This window comes from Coffea arabica, chromosome 2c, assembly GCF_036785885.1.
Source record: "Coffea arabica cultivar ET-39 chromosome 2c, Coffea Arabica ET-39 HiFi, whole genome shotgun sequence".
In the NCBI taxonomy this organism is placed as follows: Eukaryota; Viridiplantae; Streptophyta; class Magnoliopsida; order Gentianales; family Rubiaceae; genus Coffea; species Coffea arabica.
This window is the reverse complement of record NC_092312.1, coordinates 28,119,975-28,146,252: the sequence shown is the minus strand read 5'-3', so window position 1 is coordinate 28,146,252 and position 26,278 is coordinate 28,119,975. Positions and strand designations below refer to the sequence as shown.

General features: G+C 35.3%; 2 protein-coding genes across 3 annotated transcripts; one reads left to right on the top strand and one right to left on the bottom strand.

Annotated features, from left to right (window-relative positions):
- The first annotated feature begins 2,438 nt into the window (after positions 1–2,438).
- LOC113727113 (alpha-N-acetylglucosaminidase) lies at positions 2,439–18,923 on the top strand. 2 transcript variants are annotated; one of them, XM_027251117.2, is made up of 19 exons: positions 2,439–2,808; positions 3,554–3,627; positions 4,457–4,668; positions 5,328–5,449; positions 5,786–5,874; positions 7,220–7,314; positions 7,404–7,485; positions 8,139–8,245; positions 8,877–8,907; positions 9,782–9,899; positions 10,907–10,957; positions 11,820–11,929; positions 12,131–12,233; positions 14,084–14,182; positions 15,663–15,773; positions 16,337–16,584; positions 17,786–18,023; positions 18,272–18,350; positions 18,449–18,923. In XM_027251117.2, the coding sequence occupies exons 1-19, from the start codon at positions 2,584–2,586 to the stop codon at positions 18,682–18,684; spliced, it is 2,430 nt and encodes an 809-aa protein (XP_027106918.1). In that variant the 5' UTR covers positions 2,439–2,583; the 3' UTR covers positions 18,685–18,923. The 2 variants fall into 2 exon arrangements, with proteins under 2 accessions (XP_027106918.1, XP_027106917.1); XM_027251116.2 differs by having other exon boundaries at positions 3,548–3,627.
- A 2,045-nt stretch (positions 18,924–20,968) lies between these two features.
- Positions 20,969–26,182, bottom strand: LOC113727112 (probable glycosyltransferase STELLO1). Its single transcript, XM_027251115.2, has 3 exons — positions 24,162–26,182; positions 21,773–21,899; positions 20,969–21,682 (listed from the first exon to the last, which is right to left on the bottom strand). The coding sequence occupies exons 1-3, from the start codon at positions 25,853–25,855 to the stop codon at positions 21,218–21,220; spliced, it is 2,286 nt and encodes a 761-aa protein (XP_027106916.1). The 5' UTR covers positions 25,856–26,182; the 3' UTR covers positions 20,969–21,217.
- Between the last annotated feature and the right edge of the window lie 96 nt (positions 26,183–26,278).

Sequence of the window (26,278 nt, the reverse complement as noted above, 5' to 3'; positions counted from 1 at the left end):
TGGATTTGATTATGATGAAACGTATTCACCTGTAGTGGATACGATCACATTTAGATATCTTGTGAGTATTGCAGTGCATGAAAAACTTGATATGCGTCTGATGGACGTTGTTACTGCTTATTTGTATGGGAATCTTGAAAATAATATTTACATGAGAATCCCTGAAGGATTCAACATTCTTGAAGCATGTAAATCAAATCCTAGAGATGTGTATCTATTAGAATACAAAAGTCTTTGTATGGACTCAAACAATCTGGACGTATGTGGTATAACCGCCTCAATGAATACTTAACTAAAGAAGGTTATATCAATGACCCAATATGTCCATGTGTTTTTATCAAGAAAAATGGGTCAAATTTTGTGATTATTGCGATATATGTTGATGATCTCAATTTGATTGGAACTCCTGAAGAGATCCAAAAGGCTATCGAATATTTGAAGAAAGAATTTGAAATCAAAGATTTTGGAAAGACAAAATTCTGTTTTGGTTTACAAATTGAGCATTTAGAAGGTGGAATTTTTGTTCACCAAACTGCTTATACCCAGAAGATATTAAAACGATTCTGTATGGATAAAGCACATACATTAAGTACCCCAATGGTCGTTAGATCATTGGATCCTTATAAGGATCCCTTTAGACCATAAGAGGAACATGAAGAGATACTTGGTCCTGAAGTACCATATCTCAGTGCAATTGGTGCGCTTATGTATCTTGCTAATTGTACAAGGCCAGATATATCATTTGCTGTGAATTTATTAGCAAGATTTAGTTCCTCGCCTACAAAACGACATTGGAATGGTATTAAACACATTTTTCGCTATCTCCAAGGAACAATTGATCTTGGTTTGTTTTATTCAAATAAATCTAAGCCTGAGTTGCTTGGATATGCTGATGCTGGGTATTTGTCTGATCCACATAAAACACGATCTCAAACTGGCTATTTCTTTACTTGTGGCGGAACAGCCATTTCTTGGCGTTCTACAAAACAATCCTTAACTGCCACTTCATCAAATCATGCTGAAATAATAGCAATTCATGAAGCCAGTTGAGAATGCATTTGGCTAAGATCAATGACCCACTACATCCAGAAGAGTTGTGGGTTATCCTCCGAGAAGAAAATTCCTCCAACTATTTTATATGAAGATAATGCAGCTTGTATAGCTCAATTAAAGGGAGGATATATTAAAGGAGATAGAACGAAACACATTTCACCGAAATTCTTCTTTACTCATGATTTGCAGAAGAATGGTGAGATTGATGTGCTACAAATTCGATCGGATAATAATTTGGCAGATTTGTTTACCAAGGCTTTGCCGACTGCTACATTTGAGAAACTGGTGAAGAATATTGGTATGCATCGGCTAAAGGATCTCATATAATGTTTGCTTCAGGGGGAGAATTTATTACACAAGAATAGTGTACTCTTTTTCCTTCACTAGGGTTTTTATCCCACTGGATTTTTCCCTAATAAGGTTTTAACGAGACATATTCCTTGTGTCATGGATATCCAAGGGGGAGTGTTATGGAATAATGATAAGATGTGGATGTCCATTGGTATTCTCAAGAAGGATTACAAGATGAAGATGTCCGTTTGTATTCTCAAAATGATAGACACATGTATTCCCCCTAGATTCATTGGTACATTGGATGAACTCATTTATCGATGTACTTGATGTACTAAATTCATGTATTTGTTTTTAATAGGGTTCATGTACTTTTGATTTTGGATCACCTATATATAGGGGTGTATCCTACTTCATTTGTAACCTTGTAACCTTGAGATTTGGAAGTACTTTGATCAGTAAATATAATAATTCTATCTCTCTCTCTACTATTCGAATCCCTACTTTTGGGAGTTTTTGTATTAGTTTCACAACAATAGTAACAAAGGCAATGATGTCTTTGCTATAGTTATTATTTATAATGATATGGTGTGATTATCTACGATAATCCTATTTCTTTTGCTTATAAATTTGTTTACTTTTATAAGTTTGTTGATTTGACCAATTTACTATAATTCCATGCACTTCAACTGATTCAATTAAACTTATTACCATTCAGTTCTAATTCTACTATCTTTTCTAATGAATTTATTTGAATAAATATTTCATCGCATAGGTTAAAACTCCCATGCTTAGCGCAGGATTCCCCCTAGTAATAATGATTAAATTCATATTTTGTTTTCTCCATAAATTTTTATATTCCTTATTCCCTATATCAAATACAAACAGAGAAAAAAAAAAAGAATTCCCCATCACATCACAATAAAACCAAATTAAACAAAAAAAAAACTTTTGTGTTTTTCTTGTTTTTTATTATTTTTTTCTCCCCAAATTCATTTTCAGGAGAACAAAAATTCAAAATTAGACCCCAAAAAAGAAAAGAAATAAGAATACAGAGGAAATGACAAGAAACCGTTTTGACTTTTGCCTTCTCTTCCTTGGGTGTTAAAGCTCCTGTACCATTACGGAATCATCAATCATAGACTAATCCAAAAATCAAAAAGATTGAACGAACAAAATCTGAACTAATACTGCTCCAATGAACTAACAGAAACCAGCACCAACTCTCTACACCAAAAGATGCAGATTTCAAATTCGTTGATCCTGCTTTCACTACTTTCATCGCTAATATTATGTTCATCATCTTCATCAATTCAAGAATCAGAAGCTGCTATCGAGTCCCTGCTGAAGCGTTTGGACAGTAAAAGATCACCTGCATCAGTGCAAGAAGCTGCAGCCAGGGGTGTACTCCAGAGGTTGCTTCCAACCCATTTGTCCAGTTTTGAATTCAAAATTGTCTCCAAGGTATACAACCACATCAATTTCTTGAACTTTTGTGTGGTCTGGGTTTGTTCCATTTTGTGCTGATATGAAAGTTTTGAGTTTATAATTTGACTACAATTATTGGTTTTTACTCATTTTCTACTTTTTCTCTAAAGTTTCTGCTCATATGTTGGAAGTTTGAAGCAATCAAGAGCAATTGGATTTATGAACGTATTAAAGCCCAGCAATAGTATCTTTAAAATTTGTTTAGTGGACAAGTCAATTGTTCGACTTTGAGACCCCAGAAGTTAATATGATGTATATCTAATTTGCAAAATTTTTTCCTGTTTCGACAAGAAGAACTAGAATTTGCAGGGGTCCAATGTGCAATATATGGTATTGATTGTCTCCCGATAATTTTGGCACTACCAAGTTTGTCCCTTTACAATGCCTCAATGATGTGCATTGTCCATGCAGTTGAAGGTCAAATTCTGATTAAGAAAATAGAGTTGTCAGCATTTCTATGACTTGGAGTACGATAAAGATGTACAATTTGTAAATTGCAAGGGGTACTTTTCCTGCTGGAAGGAGCCGATGGATGATGTTATCTGTTAGGACAGTGATATAACTCCTTTTTACTCATGCTACTTGAGCTGACTCTATATACATTTCTAAACAACAATGATGACTAAGTGCGAGATTCATCTGTTAAGTTGTTTGCTTGTAACTGTATTGCTGCTTGTATGGTATGTGAAACCGACTTCTGCTTGTTGATTGTAAGCATCAGGATGGCTGTGATGGACGCAGCTGCTTCCGGATAAGCAATTACAAAAGCTCAAGGAGAAATTCTCCTCAGATACTGTATGTGACTGTGTTACTTTTAATCTGGCAAATAGAATGATGAAATTGCTTCTCTCTACATTCTTAATTTTCAGATATTTTCTCATGTACTGTAATTTACTGGAAAAAGTTTGAGGATCATATTGGTCATCTAACTGAATGAAAGGTAAAGACAAGAAACCCCTCATTGATTCTAAAATATTAATTATGCAGACTTACAATGAATGCATGGTGAAGGTGATTTCTCTTGCTGCTTAAGCAGGAGTTTTAGCAACCTTCCACTGTCGTGTTGCCACTCTGTACTATTTGTTAGGCACATATGGCTTACACTTATCAGAATGTTCCTACTTGTTCTATTTTGGGTTTAGGTGCAACTACCCCACCATAATCATTTAGAAGGCCATTACATGGAAAGAACAATATTTCTGAGAACTTTGATTTCTTAGTTAGATTTGGAAAGGGCTATAGACAATTTTGGTGGATAGTCATTTCTCATATTAGAAACTGATTGAATTTCTTGAGATTTTCACTTTTGGTCTCTGAAACATATTTGTAACTTTTAGATCTTTATTCCAATAACATCTAGGACTCCATTTACCCTTCAGTTTCTTTGGGGTTCATATGTACCATTTTTTCCTGCTTCAAGAGCTTTAGTAGGTTTACACTGTCTCTTTGCTACTTATGCATGGAAGACATTTTTTATTTTTGAGTTACTCTCTTTTTATCTTCTTGAAAGTATATGTATTTATGGAAATGACAGATGGTAATTACTAAGATGCTTAAATTGAGGTCTGAACTCTCTCTCTCTCTCTCTCCCTCCCTCCCTCCCTCCCTCCCTTCCCATGCTCAGAATTGAAGGAACTACTGCAACTGAAATCACATCAGGCCTGCATTGGTATTTAAAGTATTTGTGTTATGTTCATGTTTCATGGGATAAGACAGGGGGCATTCAGATAGCATCAGTTCCTAAGCCAGGAGCACTACCTCGTGTAAGTGATAATGTGGTGATAATTCAGCGGGCTGTGCCATGGAACTATTACCAAAATGTAGTAACTTCCAGCTGTAAGAATCACATCTTCCACAATTTATTGCTTTTTTGTTACTTAAAGAGTGCTGTCCCACTTACATGTGTTTTGGGGCTAGTGCAATCTAGGCTATTCATTGTGTTAACTAATCTTCTCAAATCGCGTGCTAAAATGATGAATGAATTTAAAAGCATTGGAAATTGTGTTTATATTTGTCAAATGTGTTTTCTTTTTAGTTTTTTCTTTTTTATTTTTCTGATGTTTTGGTTTCAGTTTAATCTTTTCATCATTTGAAAGAGAAAAGAAAGTCATGTTGCTGTAACAGCCTGTGTGCTAGACTACCAAGACATGTAATAAGCCAGCCAATTGCTAGTTATTGGCCATAATATGATGTTAAGCTTGAAAGATGTGTAGGACACAGTTGTTATGTATTGGATGTAGGAATTACGAATTGGCAGGTCATCTGTGGTGTGGGATAGTTTTAAATTGATATTTGGAAATGGCCTATTCATATTGAAGTTTTTTAGACCTAATAATAGATTAGTGGCCTATACTGTGGAAACTAGCATTTTTTGGGATTTCAAAATGATGAGACAGAAGCAGTAAGTCTCTTAACATGATGACTTTTTGAACTCATTAGGTATGCTTAAGAAGCTGCTGTAAATAGCTTAGAACAGTTCTTTATTGTGTATGCAGATTCATACGTTTGGTGGGACTGGGAAAGGTGGGAGAAAGAGATAGATTGGATGGCACTTCAGGGAATTAATTTACCTCTAGCTTTTACGGGCCAAGAAGCCATATGGCAAAAAGTTTTTACGGTATGTACTTCATAATTTCCTGATTTTATTTAAAATTTCTGTTAAATTGGTTTATCTCATTGCTTAGTTCTAATGTCTTCGAAAAAGAACACTAGCAGCCATTTTTAGGCTCCAAAATTTTGGCCCAATATGATTCATTAGCCAGCCTGATGCCCTGAGTGAAAAGTTAATGATACCAGCATATGATTCATTTGCCAGCCTGTGCATGAATTCATTTCTTTAACATGGTACTTTGTTAGATTCTAGCTGGTTTGATTGATCAAACTCTTGCTGTAAAGTGTTCTTTGTGTTTTTGCCATGTTTCATGATGATAATCTGATTCCTTTTACTTGACAGGAAGATTTTAATATCACAGCAGAAGATTTGAATGATTTCTTTGGTGGACCTGCCTTTCTTGCTTGGGCGCGCATGGGAAACTTACATGCGTGAGCACATAGCACACATATGCTCACATACTGTTTCCGTGTATATCATGAATATCTGAATGATTCTTATCTACTTTTGAGTTGATGGAGCAATCAGTGCTGTGATTGTCTAAGGCACAACATGCTAATACAACTACACTATCTTGATTTGCATGAAAAATTTATTTGTAGTCAAATTACACCTGAAATAAAAATTTGTTTAAATATAGTTTTCTGGACATATGGTAATAGACAGCTTTGATTGGTAGGTCAGAAGTGGGAAAGAAGGGCAACGGCACTCATTCTTTTTATTTGGCTGAGGGTCTTAGAATGTCCTCCACTGGATTGATTGCCCAGCAACAGAAATAACTCATTCCCCTCCTTTGTGAAATGAGACTCATCTCATCATTGTTATATTTACATTGGTCATTATCATTGTGATTATAGCTAGGATATTACAGTAACAATGATATTAACACAGATGATGTCGCAGCGAAATAACTGTTGTATTTAGACCCCCAAAACAGGAGAATAGCGTATAACTGTAATTGTTGCTATAGCAGTGATAGCTATTATATAAGACTGTAATAGAATACAGAATATTTCTGAAACTATTTCCCTGTTGTTTTTGAAACAAAAGTAAGCAGATAAAAGGTTGATATTCTCTCCATCTCAATATCAGTCATGTGGTTGCCCATTTTTTATTTTTGGTTACACATGCTATCTTTGAGATAGGATACAGCAATATCTTTTAGAGGAGAGAGACACTTAAAGGTTAAGATCTTTCTGTGCAACTAATGGGATATGGAAGAAAGAAAATCCATTAAATGGCTAATTACGGCCCACAACAAGAACAACATTCCCCTAAAATTTTCAATTTGCCGTGCAGAAAAATAGTCAAGTACTAGTTTATCTTGGGTACTGCAGTTATCTACATCTTCTTATGATCCATGGTTACATGGTCACTTGACTGGTAAGCAGATGGTGGATAAATGACAAGTATGAAAAATAGAAGAGGAATATTTAGCTAAATAAAAGCATATGGACTGTTAATAAATTAGAGTATAAACCATAAAGATTTCAGCTTTACTTTTGTGTATTGTAATTCTTGAAATATGTCTTGGGTTTTACATTCTATCATGCCTTGAAAAAGCTAACTTGTTATCTCCATTATTTACATGATTTCAAATAACTTGTTCACTGGATATCAGACTTTTTAACTGTATTGCATACTTGACCTTTTGGCTTCTCTAGTTTTGCTTCATTAGTTTGGGTGTGCCACTGGTCTGTTTTGCTTATATTGTCATCTGCAGTTTAATATCTACCCTTGTGAAAAGATTTACATCCAATGTCTATCATTTTGCAGGTGGGGTGGGCCTTTGTCTCAAAATTGGTTGGATAAACAGTTGTTGTTGCAAAAACAGATATTAGCCCGGATGTTGGAGTTAGGCATGACTCCAGGTATGCAATCGTATCAAAATCAAACACCTTTTTTCTGTTCCACATGTCAACTTGTGCCTTTTGAAACTAATTATGTTCTCTTTTACTAGTGCTCCCATCGTTCTCTGGAAATGTTCCAGCTGCACTAAAAGCAATTTATCCGTCTGCCAACATAAGTAGACTTGGGGAATGGTATATGGCTTTGGCCTTTAATATGCTTAGTCATTACCTTTTTATCCCCCTGCACTTTCTTTGTCCTTTATTTCAATATTCAACGCGTGTCAACGCCATGGATGATGTTATTATGATATTCTGAATCCACTGCTGACTTTCTCTGCATTTTATCCTAAGATGAGTTAATATCTGTGTACTTTTTTGGGCTTGTCACAACTATGCTTGGTAATCTTCTGGTAGAAGTAAAATGAACAGATGCATTTTTTGCTCCCCTTTCAAATGCAACAATTACAAACCAAATGCAGGTCTGAATCTGGTGATGAGTAGTTAGACAGCCATCTGTATTCTTGCGATCTCGAGTATTGGTCCATGCATTTATTCAAGTGGAAAACCTTTCTAGGTTCCATTCCTTTTTCTGCTTTCAATGGGTTATCTTATTGAAATATTGATTAATGGAGTAGAAAATTCTCTTCCTGGTTCTATATCACCCGACATCATTATAAGATCCAAGTCACTTGAGTTTTTCTTGAATTTTCATTTGGTATATTATTTCTTATTCATGTCAATTTCTCCAGCTGTTTGTTTATGTAGTCTGGAAAATTTTCCTTTTACCTGATATTGGTAAACTGTATTTTTTTTCCACAAAATGAGCTGTTTTACATCCATCTTAGGAACACTGTTGATGCTGACCCTCGATGGTGCTGCACTTTCCTTCTTGATCCTTCTGATCCTTTATTTGTTGAAATCGGGGAGGCATTTATCAAGCAGCAGTTCAAAGGTAAAATGTTCATCAATCTTTTATCTTGTCTGTGCTCAAAAAAAGATGAAATATATACATTTTGAATTAATACAATGCAGTTTGTTAACAACTTAAACAAAAAAAAAAAAAGAGGAACAATGAAAATCAATTTTATATTTGTTTATTTATTTATTTTACGGGTTTCAGATTTGTTACATCAAATGTCATTTCAATTCCTCCATGGTGCTCTGAATTTGTTTAAAACTGTTTCTTTCCGTTATAACTTGCTTTTTTCAATATATTTCTCATTACATGCATATATCTTGTAACATGTACACCTCGAAGATTAAGCAGTTGGATGGTTAGAAATTCATTTTCTTGATGGCCTTATGATAGAGGATTTCTTCTGTGGTTATGCATTAATTTATATGAGATTTCATGTTGAAGGGAAAATCATTCATGATACATTCTGCATTTTGCTTGGTTTGTTTTCAGTTGGTAATTTGTAATTTCTGGGGCATTTGGTTTAGTTTCTTGTGCTATCAGCACATGAAATGATCCACTGGGTCCATGGTGTTTTAGAGAATTTTATAGTCTGTTTTTGTAAAATATTGACTGTGCTTATTGACTGTGCTTATTGACTGTGCCTAATTGTTATATTTTCATGCAGAATATGGAGATATCACAAACATTTATAACTGGTATGTGTAATAAAGTTCATTGATTACCAAGGGAAGCTTATTCTATTTGTTTTCTTTCCCTGGGAGAGTACTCCTAAACCATGTCAATGCCTTTTTTTTTTACAACATGAATATTTTGATATTGGTGACCATCTTATTAGATGTAAGAGTCGGTACATGTCATGTGATTCTATAATACTTATATTGTCTTCCTCCTAATAGGTCAAGTTTTTAGATAGAGTGGCAATTTTAACATGACTTAAGGGTGGAGAAAGATCTAGGGTTTAGTTTGAACCCTTATGCTAAGTTTGCACTTCACACATGCTTTGGCTGTCAAAAAAGAATGTGTCTGGACACAAGGATTTGTCTTAGAGTACAAGGATATGTAAATGATTCGTCCCTCTAAGAGCATAAGCATGACAGATTCATCTAACTGAACCCACACTAAAAGGACCATAAGCTCAATGGCTAATAGTAGACAAGTTAGATGTTACCTACAGAAAGGGGTCATGCTTGTAGTTCTGATTTATGACTTATATCCAAGGTTTTTCAGCTGTATGTATGCATGTATGTTTTTTTCATCTTCTTTACGTTTTTTGTACCTTATGTCAACTTCTGTCTGTAATTCTGTAGTTTGTACTACTGTTATTTGTTTATTTTGGATTTTCTACGTGTTCTGGTTATCATCATGATGGTCATGACTGGCTGTTTTATCCTATCTGATCTTGCTTTCATTTTCTAGTCCACGTTTGCAGGTATTTTCTTTTTCTTCATTATATATTTGAGAAAGTCATGTATTTTAGCAGTTCTTCCACATGGTATTTAAAGCCTTCCTTTGCTCCTTATGGAGTAAGTTTGTCTATATGTGATCTTACAGAGATAGCATGTTATGCAGTGATACATTTAATGAGAACAGCCCTCCTACTGATGATCCAACATATATATCTTCTCTTGGTTCAGCTGTCTACGCAGCAATGTCTAAAGCGGATAAGGATGCAGTTTGGCTAATGCAAGTATGTCCTTAAAAGGCCACGTAGTCTCTTATTCTAATTGTCTGTTCAGTTCTGTAATTTGACATTCACTGCATTCATTGTCAGTTATATTGGTCATTTTCTGCTAAAATGGTCTTCAGATTGTACCAAGGAAAATTGTCAGAATTAATAAAAGACATAAAAGTTCTTCTGCCAGAATTAATTGATAGTTTGATTGCGGACATTTTTTATTCCCTTTGTTTTCTGTCTTGACCCAATATCTCTGTGATTATTTAAGTTAGTTGTCTGCTTTTTGGTTGAACTCAATAGGAGCAGACGTTAACACAAAAATCTTTATTTCGAAGTCCACTTAGGTAGGAATGTTGTGAACAAGTTTGAATTGGACTTATTGTGATAAGGGCCTTCCGTGATTTTCCTTGATTTACAGTTACTTCTACTAGGAATGTTTTTCATTAACACCAACTGGACGTTACACAAAGTCATTCTTGTTTTCTGGATATGCACGCAAAAGTTTGCCATATGCACAAAAAGACACTAATGGCATTAATATTTCAACATTGTTTCTGCAGAACAGGAGCATTAGGTAGCATGATATGCAATTGGGATCTCAGATGTAATATAAAATGTTGGAGGTCCTGACACAATGATAAAACTTCAAGGAATCATCTAATTAGTAGTTCGGTACTGAAATTCATAAGCCACAAAGTGTAAGTTGAAGAAAAGTACTATATTCACTATGTACTACCCTTCTAAAACTAGGTAAATACTAAAACCTAAGATGAGCAAAAAGCAAATAAAGTAGCCAAATACCCAGCCCTTATAACGGGTTTAACTCTCTTGTTGTCTCCTTTCCCATTTTTCATTTTGAAACAAAAAGGGGAAATAGTTAGGAAATGGAATTTATATCACGGCAAGACTTCATGATGTTCTTTTTTTTCTTTTTCTTTTTTTAATATGAAGTGTGACTGTCATAGCTGTCTTATTTTGGATGATAAATGAACTGAAGAATGCTCATTTACAATCTTCAGGGTTGGCTATTCTATTCAGATTCATCATTTTGGAAACCACCACAAATGAAGGTACGCATATTCAATGGCTTTAGCTGCTTCCTCTGGTTTTGCTGTGAGTCTGTTTACACTCTTTTCATGCTTTCTGGTAGTCTTTTTCTGTTTGTTTATCCAGCTTTTCTTGAGGATATTACAACTCAAAGTAGTTAAACTTCCTTTGCTCCATGATCTATAAATCATATCGTTTTTGAAACCTTATAAGTTGCAGCCATATGGAGAAACACTTTCAGCACATAAAGCTTATTGCATCCCCCTATGAATAGAAAACTTTATTCCTTATACAGACAAGATTCTTTTACTTGATTAATAAAAAAAGTAAAGTTGAAAAGAAACAAAAAATGAAGAAAGGTTACCTACTTCAACAGACATTAGGTATCTACAGGTGATAATTTCTGAAGAGGCAGGAATTCTCGAACATACTACTGGAAAGGTGCAAAATCAGGAAACAGTGATACCTGTCTTCCATTTTCCATGGGATTTCACCATATGCATATGATACTGTCAAAAATTTTTATTGCCCTGGCTAGCATTAAGAGCTCTGAGTTTTGCTTTTCGCTAAAGGAATGATTTTTGACCATTATAGGTGCATTAATTTGCTCTTAGGTAATATTTCTTGCTGGTAACATATATATTTTATGTAAAAGGTCTAATCATTGAAATATATTGACTCCTTATGAAAGGGAAAGAGATGTATCTTTGAACTTCTTGACTTTCCTCATTTGGCTCTTATTCTACCTTTTGGTCCTTCTGTTAACTTAGTCTTTTATCATCTAATTTTCCCTTGGAGCCATATTTATTAAATGTTAACTGTCCCTTATTGAAGTTTTTTTAGTTTTGCAGTTGTTTAACCATTATCTTGATTTGTTTGTCACAGGCACTTTTACATTCGGTTCCATTTGGGAAGATGATAGTTCTTGATCTATTCGCTGATGTAAAACCAATATGGAAGTCATCCTCTCAGTTTTATGGAACTCCTTATATCTGGTAGTTAGCGTATTGCTCCAGATCATTGTGATTTTTCATTCTTTCGTGAGCTTTATGTTTTTCATTCTTTTATTTGCTTTATGTTCAGAACATACTTTCTGTTCTTTTTTTTTGTTTTTTTAATCTTGTCAACCATATTGGAGAAGCTTGGGATGCTGTCTGCACGTACTTCCAATTTTCTGAATATCCAAAACATATCAGGTGTATGCTGCACAATTTTGGTGGCAATATTGAAATGTATGGGGTGTTGGATGCAGTCGCTTCAGGTCCTATTGATGCTCGTCTGAGTGAAAATTCAACTATGGTATGTTTTATTCTACTAATAATTCTTGCCTGCATATATCCTGCTCCTAATACTGGCCAAACACAGAGAACAGAATCTGATTCCTAACTGTAAAAGAAGAAGGGTCTATGGACTATTTTTCTCAATGAACTCTTTATTCCTCCATTGGTTCACAGGAATAGGACATCCATTCTATGGAATAGTAGTTTAGGTAAGAAAGGACACAACATTCATGAGAATCAAGACAGAATGTGAAGTTTTCTGGACTTCAATGGCTTATAATCATGAAGGGATCATTAGTCAATACAAAAGTAATTAAAAAATAATAATCTGTAATTTTTGATGGATGAGTTATTTAAGCAAATATTTCATTTTTTATTTAAAGTTTGAAAACTATTGTTCCTTTCTTCCAAAAATATGAGAGTCAACTTCTTGGAAATTGACTTCACAAAGTATACTCCATGGTTGGGTACTTCTACACAGAATAAATAATATTCCTCTTAACACCACAAATCTGTTTTCTGGCTCTGATGCAAAAATCAGCTTATGATGAGGTGATCATCAGTTTTGCGGAGCATCCAAAATTACTTCACATGCCTATCTCCAAAATCGTTATGATTTGTGGAAACTACAAAGAAGGCAGCAAGAGTTCCTAACCAAATCGTGCCTATCCCAATTTCGGTCAGAGCCAGCAGGTAAGAATCAGTTGCCCATGCCCCAAGTTCCTGTTCAAGGATTGAAAGAAAGTCATGAACTCCCCAATTGAGAGGCGCCATCAAATAGGCACCGGAAGCAACCAAATTTTGCCTAAGTCCAACAACTCCACCACCAGTAGGAAAATTAGGACTCAAATTGATGTGTGTGCTTTACAAGCTGAGGAGAAAGCACAGGCCTATGAGGTTGAAGAGGCACTGGAAACAACCAAAATTTGATGAAGAAGATCAACTGATATAAATTAGAGGTTAACCGGGAGAGAAATTCTGGTGGTCTGAATATGTTGAAGTGGAGCTTAAGTGGAATAGTATTCTTTTGGTGTTTCCACGGTTTGATTGAGAAAGGGCAGATGGGCCACACTGAAAACTGATGAATGTGGTCTCAACTCTGGATGGGCTTGAAACTCCATGTGGATGAATGTATCCCAATAAGTTACCAGGCAAAAGAGCTGACAATTTGGACCATCTCTATCAATATTTTTGTTCAGTATGGAAGGGTGATAACAGATGGAAATCTCCCACCATGTTTTTGTATAGCTGATTTACATCAAATTTGGCAGTTCCTTGTCGATTCAGGCTGTTTCAGGTTTAAAATTCTGAAACAGAGAATTCAAGTTCAGCTGCAGTTTGAAAGTTGAAACTGATAGACTCATCTGACTAATATTTTTGCGTAATTCAGAAACGTCTTTGGGAGTATATGAGGTACACATATACTTCTTCTCAGAAACCTGAGAGACATTCCTATATTATATAATCAAACTTTAGAAGAATCTATCCCAGACCAGAAATTTATTGAAGCCTAAAGAGAAAAATCCGTGTCATGTAGAGGATCATAGCCAACTAACATGCATACTAGTTGTACTGGCTGGTTATAGTGTTCATGGTACAGAAGTGTAGATTGAATATTGCTCAAAATAAATAATAAATAAATAAATAGGGTATAGATCGAATAATCTATAATCCTCTTGCTTAGGTGTGGTGGTAATGCCAGAGTATATTTAACTTTCTCTCATTTCTCTCATTCTTATCATCTTCATGTGTTGATCATGTACTTTATGTAATTACGTGCAGAATATGCTACATATCTGAAGTTGACTATACAATCTTTTTTCCCCCCTAATTACTGCAGATCGTAAACAATTTGGTTTTTCTGGACAGGTTGGTGTTGGCATGTGCATGGAAGGAATTGAAAATAACCCAGTTGTATTTGAGCTTATGTCTGAAATGGCATTTCGAAGTGATAAATTCCAAGTTAAGGTAATCGAAGTTCTTGTGTTACCAGTGATAAGAATCTCACGTGCACATCACTGAGATTGAGCTGCATCTTGTCTGCTTTTTGCTTCCTTAATATAGTCAGAGTTGTTTCCAGTGATGTCAATAAGAGCCCAGTGAGAGATTATCCTATAAAAACTGAGAAAGCAGTACAGAAATTAACTCAATCAGCCAGGATTGCATTTTACATTATGAAGTCTTAATGAAAGTAGTATTTTTCTGTAGATATGTCAATTTGGATTTTTCTTATTGAGTAAAATCATCCATAAGTTTTAGTTTCAATTGAAAATAATCAGAAGCCACTAAAGCTTCAAAAAAAGATAAATAAAGAAGAAATTAAGTCTCAACTTTCAATTGCACCAGTAGAACTCAATTGGATAAGATGGAATTCAATTCATCTTTCTTACTTTTGCAGTGTTCTTATGTTTTAAGTTGCCTTGTATATCTTTAGCATATACATATATTCCAGAAAAACTAATAAATAATGATGAGACAAATCATGTGATATTATTCAAGGTGCAGTGGCAGTTTTTTTTTCCTTTTTATTCTTTTATTCATGTGCACTGGTATCTTTTCATTTGCCTGCAACAAGAAATGGAAAGCTTACATGTATGCATACGGTACTGAATTCTCTCCTGTTATCCATATTTAGCAGTCTGGAAGGGGGGAGAATTAGTTATAGCACAAGTCTCACAGAAAGTGTTGCAAAATAAATAATTTTAAGCTATACATGTGAGCTCAATAAATCAAACATAAGCCCAAAAGAAAATCAAAAGTATGTTGAAAGTGACTAAGGCCAGGTATATATAGTGGTTTGAATCCTCAATCCCTAATTCACTACTGAAGATCTGATTCCCCTCGGAAATGGGCTTGTTCTTTTATTAAGCTCATTATTCATTCCATACTCCTTCAAATGGTTGTTACGCAATCGCTTTGATTTATCAATGGCTTCAAGTAAATTGCTTTTTTTCCAGGGATATTTGAAGTATCGACTGGGTCAGTGGGAACATGATCCAAAGCAAATTTTAGGAAAGCTTAGGAACTCAAAATAATTTGTGGCATTTTGCAAAAAGATACTTTGAGACAAAGGGACTGATATAAGATCTGAGAACTAGCCTATACCAAAAATGGCATCCTAACTAAGAAACATAACTACATTCAAATCCATCTCTCTTTTCTCTGAGTGTCACCAAGAACCTTTGTAATTCTGTCAACCCCATGAACAGAGACAGGAAAAAGTTTCTAGGACTCATGTAAATATCTGCCATATACAACCACTTCAAACATCAAATATGAGTATCATATCTTGGAATATCAAACTTGTGGAGCATAAACCAAAGGAATATTTACCTTCCTATGCGAAACTTAATATTGAATTGCAACACTATATGGTGCTTTTGGTTTCTCCATTACTGCTCTTGAATCATTTCTATTCTTGACGATGTAGTCTTATTTACTTCTCCAGGAATGGCTGAAAGTGTACAGTCATAGACGATATGGTAAAGAACTGCACCAGATTGAAGCTGCTTGGGAAATTCTTCATCGAACAATATACAATTGTACTGATGGAGTGGCTGTATGTATCCTGATAAACTGTTAGCATGTTGTATTTTTCTGTTTTGAGTTAACTAAGATATTTAATTGTCAGAAGCACTAAACTGAACAGAGTGGCATAGAATACACGATGCGGGACTAAGTATTAAGAAAAAATATTAAAAAATAGTTGATTCTTAGAATAAGTTCTCATGAATTGAATAATGATATCTTAATATTTTTTAATATTCTACTCTATAAAATATAGTGTCGTTTCCCATTGCTTTCTTTTATCATTATGCAGAAATGAGATATCTATCTGAGTCAGGACTATAGGATTGCACATTTGGTTGAAAAGGACTATAAATTATTCAGACAATAGGACTGTTAAGTGATGTGAATTTTTCTCATTTATCTTGTAGAGTTTGAATCAGTACAGAATTGAACATGGCTATGCAGGATAAAGTTAATTTTCTAGGCATTTTTTCCTGGATATTTATTTATGTTAACTGTCATAAAGGATTGTGCTGTTTATCTTCTAGTTTCTGAACACTCTCACATGATGTTTGCAACTCATTATTCTTCTGCAAAATCAATTTTGTCCAGGATCACAACACAGACTACATAGTCCAATTTCCAGATTGGGATCCAACACTTCATTCCAGATCCGATTTGCATCAAGAAAATCAGATGCAAAAGATTCCTGGAATATACCGAAACAGAAGGTTTATGCTCCACGAAATAAGCTCCCCTTTAACTCAGCCACATTTGTGGTATGATACTCAGGATGCGATTGCTGCATTAAAGCTTTTTCTTGACGCAGGAAATGAGCTTGCTGGAAGTCTCACATATAGGTAAGGTTGCATACGGGTGGTCAATTTGGGATGAGTTTCCACTTTCTTTTCCTTCCTACATTCCTTTTTTTCTTGAACTAAATGTGTTTGTTGCATGTGTCTGTCTGTCTATCTGCTTGTGTCTCTCTTTTCTGTCCTGCCACAAGTATTGAGAGAGAGAGAGAGGTGAAACTTCAGGATATGTCATGTGTTGATTAGTTTTAAGAACTGTAAAGTCTAGATAGTATTCTTGTTTACCTGGTCATGCATACTACTGGTATACTAAGAATTTCTGTTTTAATCTATCAACATAGAAAATATTTTACACAAATCATAATAGAGTGTAACATGTACATTTTGAGATTACCTTATAATATGTGAAAGTTGAAACTATAAACTTACATCCGGATTATTTACATGAGACTAAATGTGACAAAATTCAGCTACAGCGTGCTTATTTTCTTGAAGGACTTTTACTCTTACACATGTGGTTGGAAACATGCCATACATTGTTTATTATAACACTTAAGAAATGTTTCATGTGATGGTGGCCGAACAGCAAAATGTTCCTTACTAGTTACCCAATTTTGCTTGAGTATTTCCCTCTAAGAATATAACGTTCAGCTGCAAATTAAAACACTATTGCCCATTTCTATCTCATGTTTAATCTCTTGCTTTAGCTTTCTGGCAGGTTGATCATTCTTCCAACTGTTTCATTTTTTCAAATTTTTTGTGGTTGGAAATGTTGAAAGAAAATAGCAGATATATAGTAATTTTGAAGGGTAAAATTGAAATGAAAATGGGGAAGAGAGATCTATGGTTGTAGATACTAAGAAAAGAAATGAGAACGGGATCCAGAAGTTGCAAGAAGGAAATTTTATAGTTTAGAACTTCAAAATTTTGGTCCTCAATGTTACACTTACGAGAAGGGAAACCAACAAAGTAGAAGAAAAGTTATAAAGAAAGGAGGCATGGTTATCTGAGAGATGATTTCTACATTTGTGAAAGCGAAATTGTGGTCAACCCTCTAACAATGTTGTCAACATGAAAAGTCAAGATTAAAAGGGGAGATTCCAAACGGGACATGCACACGGCATAAATGCACTGTCTGAAACTTTTCTCAAGCAAATTAACGAGTTGAACTTTTCGCTTGAAATATTGGAAGCTTAAAGTAGATGAATGTTGTTGCAATCACCACTGATCACATATTTTGTTGGAACAGGTATGATTTGGTTGACTTGACTAGGCAGTCACTATCAAAGCTTGCAAATCAGGTATATTTGGATGCCATAAGTGCTTTCCAAAATAAGGACGCCAATGCCTTAGTGGTCCAGAGTCAAAAATTTTTACAACTAATTAAGGACATTGATGTGCTTCTTGCTGCGGACGATAATTTTTTACTTGGAAGCTGGCTTGAAAGTGCAAAAAGTTTGGCAGTTAATTCTGATGAGGCAAAGCAGGTCAGAATCATATTCTCACCTTTTCCATCAGTTTGATCAACTTAAGTCCAGCATTAAGCTTGTCATTGCATTCTCTTGGTGGTATCTTTTGTTTTCTACAGAGATTGCACACCTTTCATACAGATATTAGAGCAGGCCATCCATTTTTCTGTCAATGGTGTACACGTGATCTGTTTGAAATAAATTAGAATAGGGACTGAATGATTGATTGTTTGACTTCTTTTTTTGTTTGTTTTCATTTTCTAAAGTATGAGTGGAACGCAAGGACACAAGTGACAATGTGGTTTGATAACACAAAATACATTCAAAGCAAGCTTCATGACTATGGTAACGTACTTTCAAAATGTTTTTACCTGCTACAATCTAATTAACTATTCTTATCTGGGCTTTTGATCAGTGTTAACATTTCATTCATCTGTGATCAGCGAATAAGTTTTGGAGTGGGCTGCTCCAAGGATATTATTTCCCACGAGCTTCAATGTACTTCAGTCATTTATCAAAAAGCTTGAGCGAGGACAAGGCATTCTCGTTGGAGGATTGGAGAAAGGAATGGATAGCATATTCAAATGAATGGCAAGCGGGCACAGAGCATTACCCAGTTAAGGCCCAAGGCGATGCCCTTGCCCTTGCAAAAGATCTATACGAGAAGTACCTGAGATAAGACAACTATTTTAGGTTTTTCCTTGTTTTAACTTTTCTTTCCTGTTCTTTGTCAGGGAGAGGAGGTTAAAAATGAGATATCTCAGTTGTTTAGCTGGAATGTAAAATTCTGAAACTTGTTGGAACTATTTGCAACATTTTAAATTTACTTGAAAGATTTGAGTTCTTAAAGAGCAACTTGGGCATAATATTTTTGGATAAATGTTGATGCTGCATGATGAATATGCACTGTTGATTGAATATTCTTGATTCTTTGCTGGTCAAAGTAGAAAATTTTTTGGGGTGCTTTGAAGTTGATCCCTTTGCTGACATAGTAGAGAACAGTTGGGACAGTGAAAAATATATACATAATGTGATCATGTTCCAATATGATTTTGTGGAATAGTCAGGGACCTCTCTGTTAAACCAAGATTAGTTGGCAGAAAATTTACTGTTGAAGTAAGCACAGTGGTCTCTGCGTACAACGGGAAAACTCTTTTTTTAAGGGGAATGCAGGCAAGCTCTTGAATCCCGGGTAATAAATTCAAACAGCCCTGAAATCATCGAAAGCCAGAAGAATGTCTCCGATGGCACGAGGCCTTGGTTAAACCCCACAGTTATCTTTCTGGAAGTCAAAATCTTTAGGGCAGCACAAGCTACACAAATGCATTTGTCATAATTGTTTTCGTTGGATTGTTGACAATGTCCCAATCCTACAAGTCAATGGTTGATATACTTTCCATACGTTAACCTCTTAAGTCTATTCTGTGTCCAAAGTACCCATTTCAGGTGTTAAAACCATTTAGGAGAAAAAGAACTTTTTGAATTTGAATGTGCCTAATGAAATTGAGAAATAATTTTAATATAAGAAAAGATAAACCTACTATGAGTAACTAAGAAAATCCTTACTTGGGTAGGAATTACCCCTATATTTTATTAAATCAATAACTACTTCACTAGATAAAAATATGTAAAGGTTATAGGCGAGGAGTTTTAAAGAGAGATTTAAGAAATAGATTTTGTTAAAATAATGAAGTGAGAATAAAGTAAGAATTAATAGGAGTTTGGTCCTTTGCAAAATTTCTCTTCTCATCTATCACCTTCACATAAGCTCGGCACTCGGATCATTAGCTCCTCTATAATAATATATTCGATAGAGGTGTGGCACAAATGGGCGGGATTTGCTTGGGTTTGAGACGGGACCGAATAATATAGATTTAAATCCAATCTTATCTATATGTGTTTTGGAACTAATTTGAGCGGGGTCACTTTGGTATGAGTTTAGATTGATTCCACCCAATATTCAAACCTATTTCCTGTATTTGTTTTTCCTTTAATTCTTTTTTTTTATATAAATTTAATAATTTTTATTTATTAAATTTGTTTTAGTCTTATTGCGAATTTATATTTTCTTGAATTCTTTTTTCCCTCAAATTTTCTTTTGTTTATTTTCTATGCATATATTTTGTTTAATCTTTGATTTCCAATGTTGCTAAATTTTAGTTGAGAAAAGAAATAAGTCCTATAAAAACTTAAAAGAACTTATATTTATGAGTATAAAGAAATGACGTTTGGAACTATGAGCCATTATAAAACTGCCAAGACTGAACAAAGTATTTTCTAATAAAATTACATATTAATGACTTCTATATTACTCTCAATATTCATTTTGATCAGTATTCTATTAAAAAAGGAGTTCAATATCATTTACTGGCCTGAAAAAGTCCCCACCAGCCCCATTTAGGCCCTCTTCGATCGGACTGCTCAACCATTGAGTTTTTGTATCAACATAAGAAGTTTTTTTCGACATTTTTCAAAGAACAATCTAAATTGAGACTGGTGACAGAATTTTTACGAAAAAAGGGAAATTTTTTTTTTTAAAAAAAAACTGATTTCTAAGAGACAAAAGTGTCGAAGAAACTAGACGGGGGTTTTAAGCATAATTACAAGGAAAAAACTGAAGGACCTAGTTAGAGAATAAAAATGGTTCACTTGAGTCATTAAAAGATAAGTATAACAATTGATGGGATAAATTTTTTGTGAGATCATTGGGCCCCAATGGGTACCCAAGTTTTTGCCAAAAATTCCCATCAATTGATAGGTATAAATGGGATTAGTTCCATTTCAATCCCTATCTCAAAATTAGAATATCTATCCTGTCCAAAGTCCCTTTGGATATGGATAGCCTATTAGAACTTGGGACAGCTTGTCATCTTTCGTATATTCACAACTATTTTTCCCTCAGCTGTCTAGTGATCGAAAAGACGAGAAATGAACTGACAAATTTGTCCTTGAAGGAGAACCTGTTAAGTTGAAGTATCAGCCTTGGCTCTTGATGTCAATATGTCATTGTTCGAATATTGCAATTACATAAAGGTACCAGATGTATGGACCACAGAAAAGATAAAGAAGTACAGCTGTGAAAAAGAGATTGAGTTTGCAACTAATCGCCACCTATAAAATTTACAGTTTCATCCATTTCTTGCGGTATTTTTGGATATTAACAAGTTGTTTACATTGGACCCGAAAAGGATAAGAAAAAAGTTGGAGCAATGTCACACCAATTCCATTAGTAAAGGATCACCTGCGGACATCAGTTTTATCAACTTCAGAAAATCAGACTCGTTGGAAACTATCCACGGATGCACTGCAGGTACATGAGCAGAATAAAAATCCTGGGAATCTATAGATGAAGCTTCTGTCTTGTAGATCATTTTATTCAGCACAGAATCAAAATTTTGAGGCACATCCATTGCCATGAAGAACACAGGCACCGCAATCTTGTGGTGAATGTCAAGATCGCCCACAAGATCAACAAGATCAATGAAATCCTGAACAAATTTCCGAGGCACGTAAAACACTTCAGAGCCACAGAAAGCAAGGCTCTGCTCACTCGGGTTGCTTCCCTTGTAATTGACCTGAAGATGAGCCGGCATTGTACTTACAACTTTCTTGACCATGTCTGCTTGCTTCGAAAACCAAGATAAATTCTGGTCAATGGCTGTCCTTGAAGCAGGCACCTGGAATTTGGTTTGGAAAGAGACAGAGAATGAGCAAATGGTGATTGGGAGTCCAAAACGTAGGGAAAACATTGTTTGGGCTCATACTACCTGGTTTGCAATCCACAGTTTTGATCTATCTGCTTGCACCAGATGCCAGTAGTTTAAGATTGTATTGTCGTGAAGAAAAAGGAACCCTTCTGTACTATTAAACCTGGCAAATATTTTTGGCAGATATCTGCAATTTAACTGAGCATTAGCAAAACAAAGGCACCAACCATGGACTCTCACCACACTCAAGAGGCCAACTTTCAGCACGGAAAAATGGATAATCCAATACAAGATCTCACTCTAAGAGAAATGTATAACAAACATGCAAATGAAAGATAAATAGGAGTACAGTAATTGACAGCCGAGGGAAAGGTTAAAAAAACAAAGTCTGCCAATGCCTACTCTTGCCTTTCATAGCAAATGAAATTGAGGAAACAGAAAAAAGGAAGCTTCCTAGCTTCAGTACCTGTTAGAAACGTTGGAATGACTTTCAATAAATTACTCTTAGTCACCACAACTTAAGAAGCTGTAGTCCCACATACCAATGTGTTAACAGCATTATCTCTAAAACGAAAAACCCATCACAATCCCAATTGTGTTGAAATTCCATGAACTGGCAAGGAAGAAACTAAATCAGCTAACTAGTATAACATGTTTTACCCACCCCACCCCCCTCCCTGCAATTATATTCAGGCAAATTCTTTTATGTCTGGAATCCTTTTGGGAAAAGAAAAAGTGAAGGATAACGACATCTTATTAGAATAATCAGTCAAATGCAAATCAAGGATGATTATACAACAACTAAAATATTATTCCACTTAAAGGGTTGCTTAGAAGAAGTCATTAATAGAATGATAAAGGAAGAAAAGCTATAACGAAGCTTCAAAATATTAAGAGTTGGAGGGATTCCATCTGTTTAGCAAATAAGAATGTATTCCTCAAGAGCAAATAAGAATGTATTCCTTTCCTGTTCATTTGCCATAGGAGATTCAATGTCATTGAAATGATTTGATGTTCTATATGTAAAACAAAGTCTTTTTTTTCCCCATTTTTCTTAGGCATAGTAGGAAAACCAACAGCAAATCCCCAGAGCTTAATGATCATGCACCTATCGTGCTCTGCTTATTGGATAGCTAACTAGTTTGACATGAAACCAGACAAGTACTCTAGAGGTTCACTTATTATTCAAGTGAGACATGATATGACACTTTAATTTTCTCACTTCACTTTATACGTCAAAGCCATAGCCACTATTGTAAAAGGTAATATCATTTTCACTGAAGGAATCTAGAAAAATCTGAGCTATCTACTAATAACGTACACCAACTCCTACAACATACACCACCAGGGCTACAATCCACGATTGCCCCTCCCATCTCCAATTGCCCCAACACCTAACTAAAAAAGGAGAAAGAGGAGAGTGAAGAAATGCCAGCAGCTATCAGAAATGTGTGATTGAGATTTTTTCGTTTCTTTTTCCATAGCTTTCCTATATGTTCCTAAATAGCATATTATTTTCACAGCATGAAGATGATTCACAGTCCTATACCATACAGCCAAAATTGGTATTTATCAGCTGTGCTATTGTCCGACGGCATCAAGTGAAAATTTTGATTTTAACTCTTGTTTTCTGTGAGCATATGATTTGGCAACCAACTATATGTACAAGGGAATATTTAATTCAAAAACTCCTAAGACTTAAAGGCATCAGTCTGCGACTCTTAATATTCCTTAGTTCGGCTACACGGAACATGATAGGAATCCTAAAGCAAGAAACTTTTCATGTCAAAACCTCTTTCACAAACAAGTAAAGGTTAGTGACTGTGCAATGCTGCCAAACTTCATAATTAAGGATTGTGCATGAACTAACTTAAGAAGCCAGAATTCCTTCCTTACAACAGGATCGTGCATGAACTAAACTGAGACACCAAAATTTCTTCCTTACAACAAGATAAAAGAAGGCAAAATTTCTTCATTATGACAGGATTCAATATTAAGAATGTACCATTCTTCCCCTCTTTTTTCTTTTAACTTTTTCTAGAATGTTTATGGCTGGCTTTACCTATGGGAAATACACTTCTAAAAATTATAGTGTTATCTTGAAATGCTTCAACATGTATTCTCAAGCAAAGTTCTCTCATCTTTTGAAAAATAACAACAAGATTGATCTTTGATATTCACTGTTTTCATGCTATTGCTGCTTAGTCGTATATTCTCCAAAATGGATCCATCTTTTATGTTAATTTTTTTGCCTTGATCATTACCATTAGTAGCTTCATCACATCTATGAGATGATAAATAGAAGTTTAACCATGTAAGCAATCAGAGTAGTCAGCCAGATAAACGAAGCACTCTGAAGCAGAAACAACTGAAAATCTTGATTGGAATAATATTCAATGAGTATGTAAGCAGTAATGAGATAATGTGAATCAAAATGTCGTCTACATACTTGTATAGTTGGTCCAATTGCCCTTGTCCAATTGCAAGATCTGCATCAGCCTGGTTTGATAGAATAACCACTGTTTTGAATATTCTGCCATAAAGCAATCTCCATTCTAAAGCAGTTTGTTGGACAGGTCCACTGACAAACATAATTAGCACCACATTACCAAAACTCTTCCTCCATCTAACTAAATTCCCTATTTCATAATTCACTGTTCCCGACTCCTCAACTCCAAGATGCACAGAAGGTAGTTTTCGAGGGACAAATTCCTTTCTATCTCCAGGGACGATTTCTCCCTTTTGTCCATCCAATTCAATTTGGAATATGCTTGGCTGCTGATATCCAACAGAAAGCAAATCTTGCAACCAAGCAGCAGTATATTTGACATCATTTTCCCCCCAGAAACCTTCTTCAGCCATGGCATAACTCAAATCCAAAATCTTCTCAAATAACCTATGCTTTTCAGATCTCCAAGAAATCAAGAACCTTATTAAACGGCCTACATTTACATGAAGGTCTTTCTCCTCGGAAAAAGGGTATGCTTCAAGTTCATCATTTCTATGAACTGTTGGAGGATAAACCACAACATAACCACCAATTTCCCACAACAACCTTTGTCCCCAGTAGCCCCTTAAGATATCACATGCCATCTTGCTAACAGAGACGGGAAGCATCAAGGACCAAAATGCATTATAATGAAACAATGTATTGAATGAATTCACCGGCACCATCATACCTCGAGGCAATGCAACTTTAGGAGCATGTTCGTCAAACCCTATATCGAATGTTTCCAACCCTGCTTTTCTGGTCGAATAGAATACCGAATCAACATCGGGTAATCCATTGCTTATTCCCTGCTGTATGTACTGCATTCCTCCAGACACTTCACTGTAAAACTCCTCGTGATTAACTTCACCGACATTTTCCAATGGCAATCCTCTAGGCCAAACTGATCTCTGTCCAAAATGAACATAAGGATTCACAGCAGTCCTATTCGCAGTTACATGACTATACTGCAAAATCCTCTGCTCTTTTGCTATATCTCCATCAATCTCCAAATCAAAATGCTTCCCTATCTCCCCACCTATCACTTCCCCGCGACCATCAGCATCAAAAATCTTCCTAGCACCGTGCTGGATTGCAAAAAGATAGCCCACAGTTTTCCTAACAAAAGAATCATAAGGAAGGTAATCCACTACTCTGAACCCCAAATTTGCTTGGTCTTCTAATGACAAGTATATTGCACCCTTCAAAATCCAATCTTTTGGGGTTTTTACGTTGCCTATTGCAAGAACTTGCCAACCCTTTATCCTAACCAGGCTCTGGAGTGAAGCAGAAGGATAGTCTGAAACTGAAACCACAATCCACTGTTCTGAGTGGAAGGAAGAATAGGGTGAGGACTTGTCTAAAATGGGCTGGATTGAATTGAGGTCAAGCTTTGGAAACTTGAGCTTTTCAGGGTGGTTTTGATGGGAAGTTTTGAAGCAAAAAATAGAGTTTTGGGTGGTATTGGAAGTTTGCAAGAAGAAGAAAAGGGCTGCTACTGTGAGTGTTAAAATGCAAAAAACAAGCAGTTTCAAGGAGCTCTCAGAAACCCATGTGGAAAAATCAAAATTTCTTGGCTCATTGAAGAGATTGACATGCTTTGGTCTGATGTAATGGGGTTTTGACGATTTTACAGAAGAATCATCTTGGACCATTTTTGTCAAAAACCCACAAAACTTTTGATGCGGGTTCTCAATTCTGAGCGCAGAAACCCACCAGAGACAGCCACAGACACAACACAACACACAGCAGTACGGTGCTACTCTGATCTGAAGTTCTCTGTTATGGTAGTATAGTTTGTTAACTGAGAATGTGGGAAGAAAATGAATCTAAACTCTCATGAAAATGGAATGCTTGATACAAAAACAGAAAGACAAACAGACATTCATAAATTGGTTTCTGGATTCGGATCTAAATCAAGAAGGAATTATGAAGTGTGAAGTTAATGGAACAGTTTCTTGATTTGGCTGCCGACAGTTTTGTTTGTTAAAGTTCAAATTGGAATGCTTCAGTGAAACTTTAACACTCTTTGCAGACACTCTGTACTAACATTTTACAGTACAATCAATAACCATACT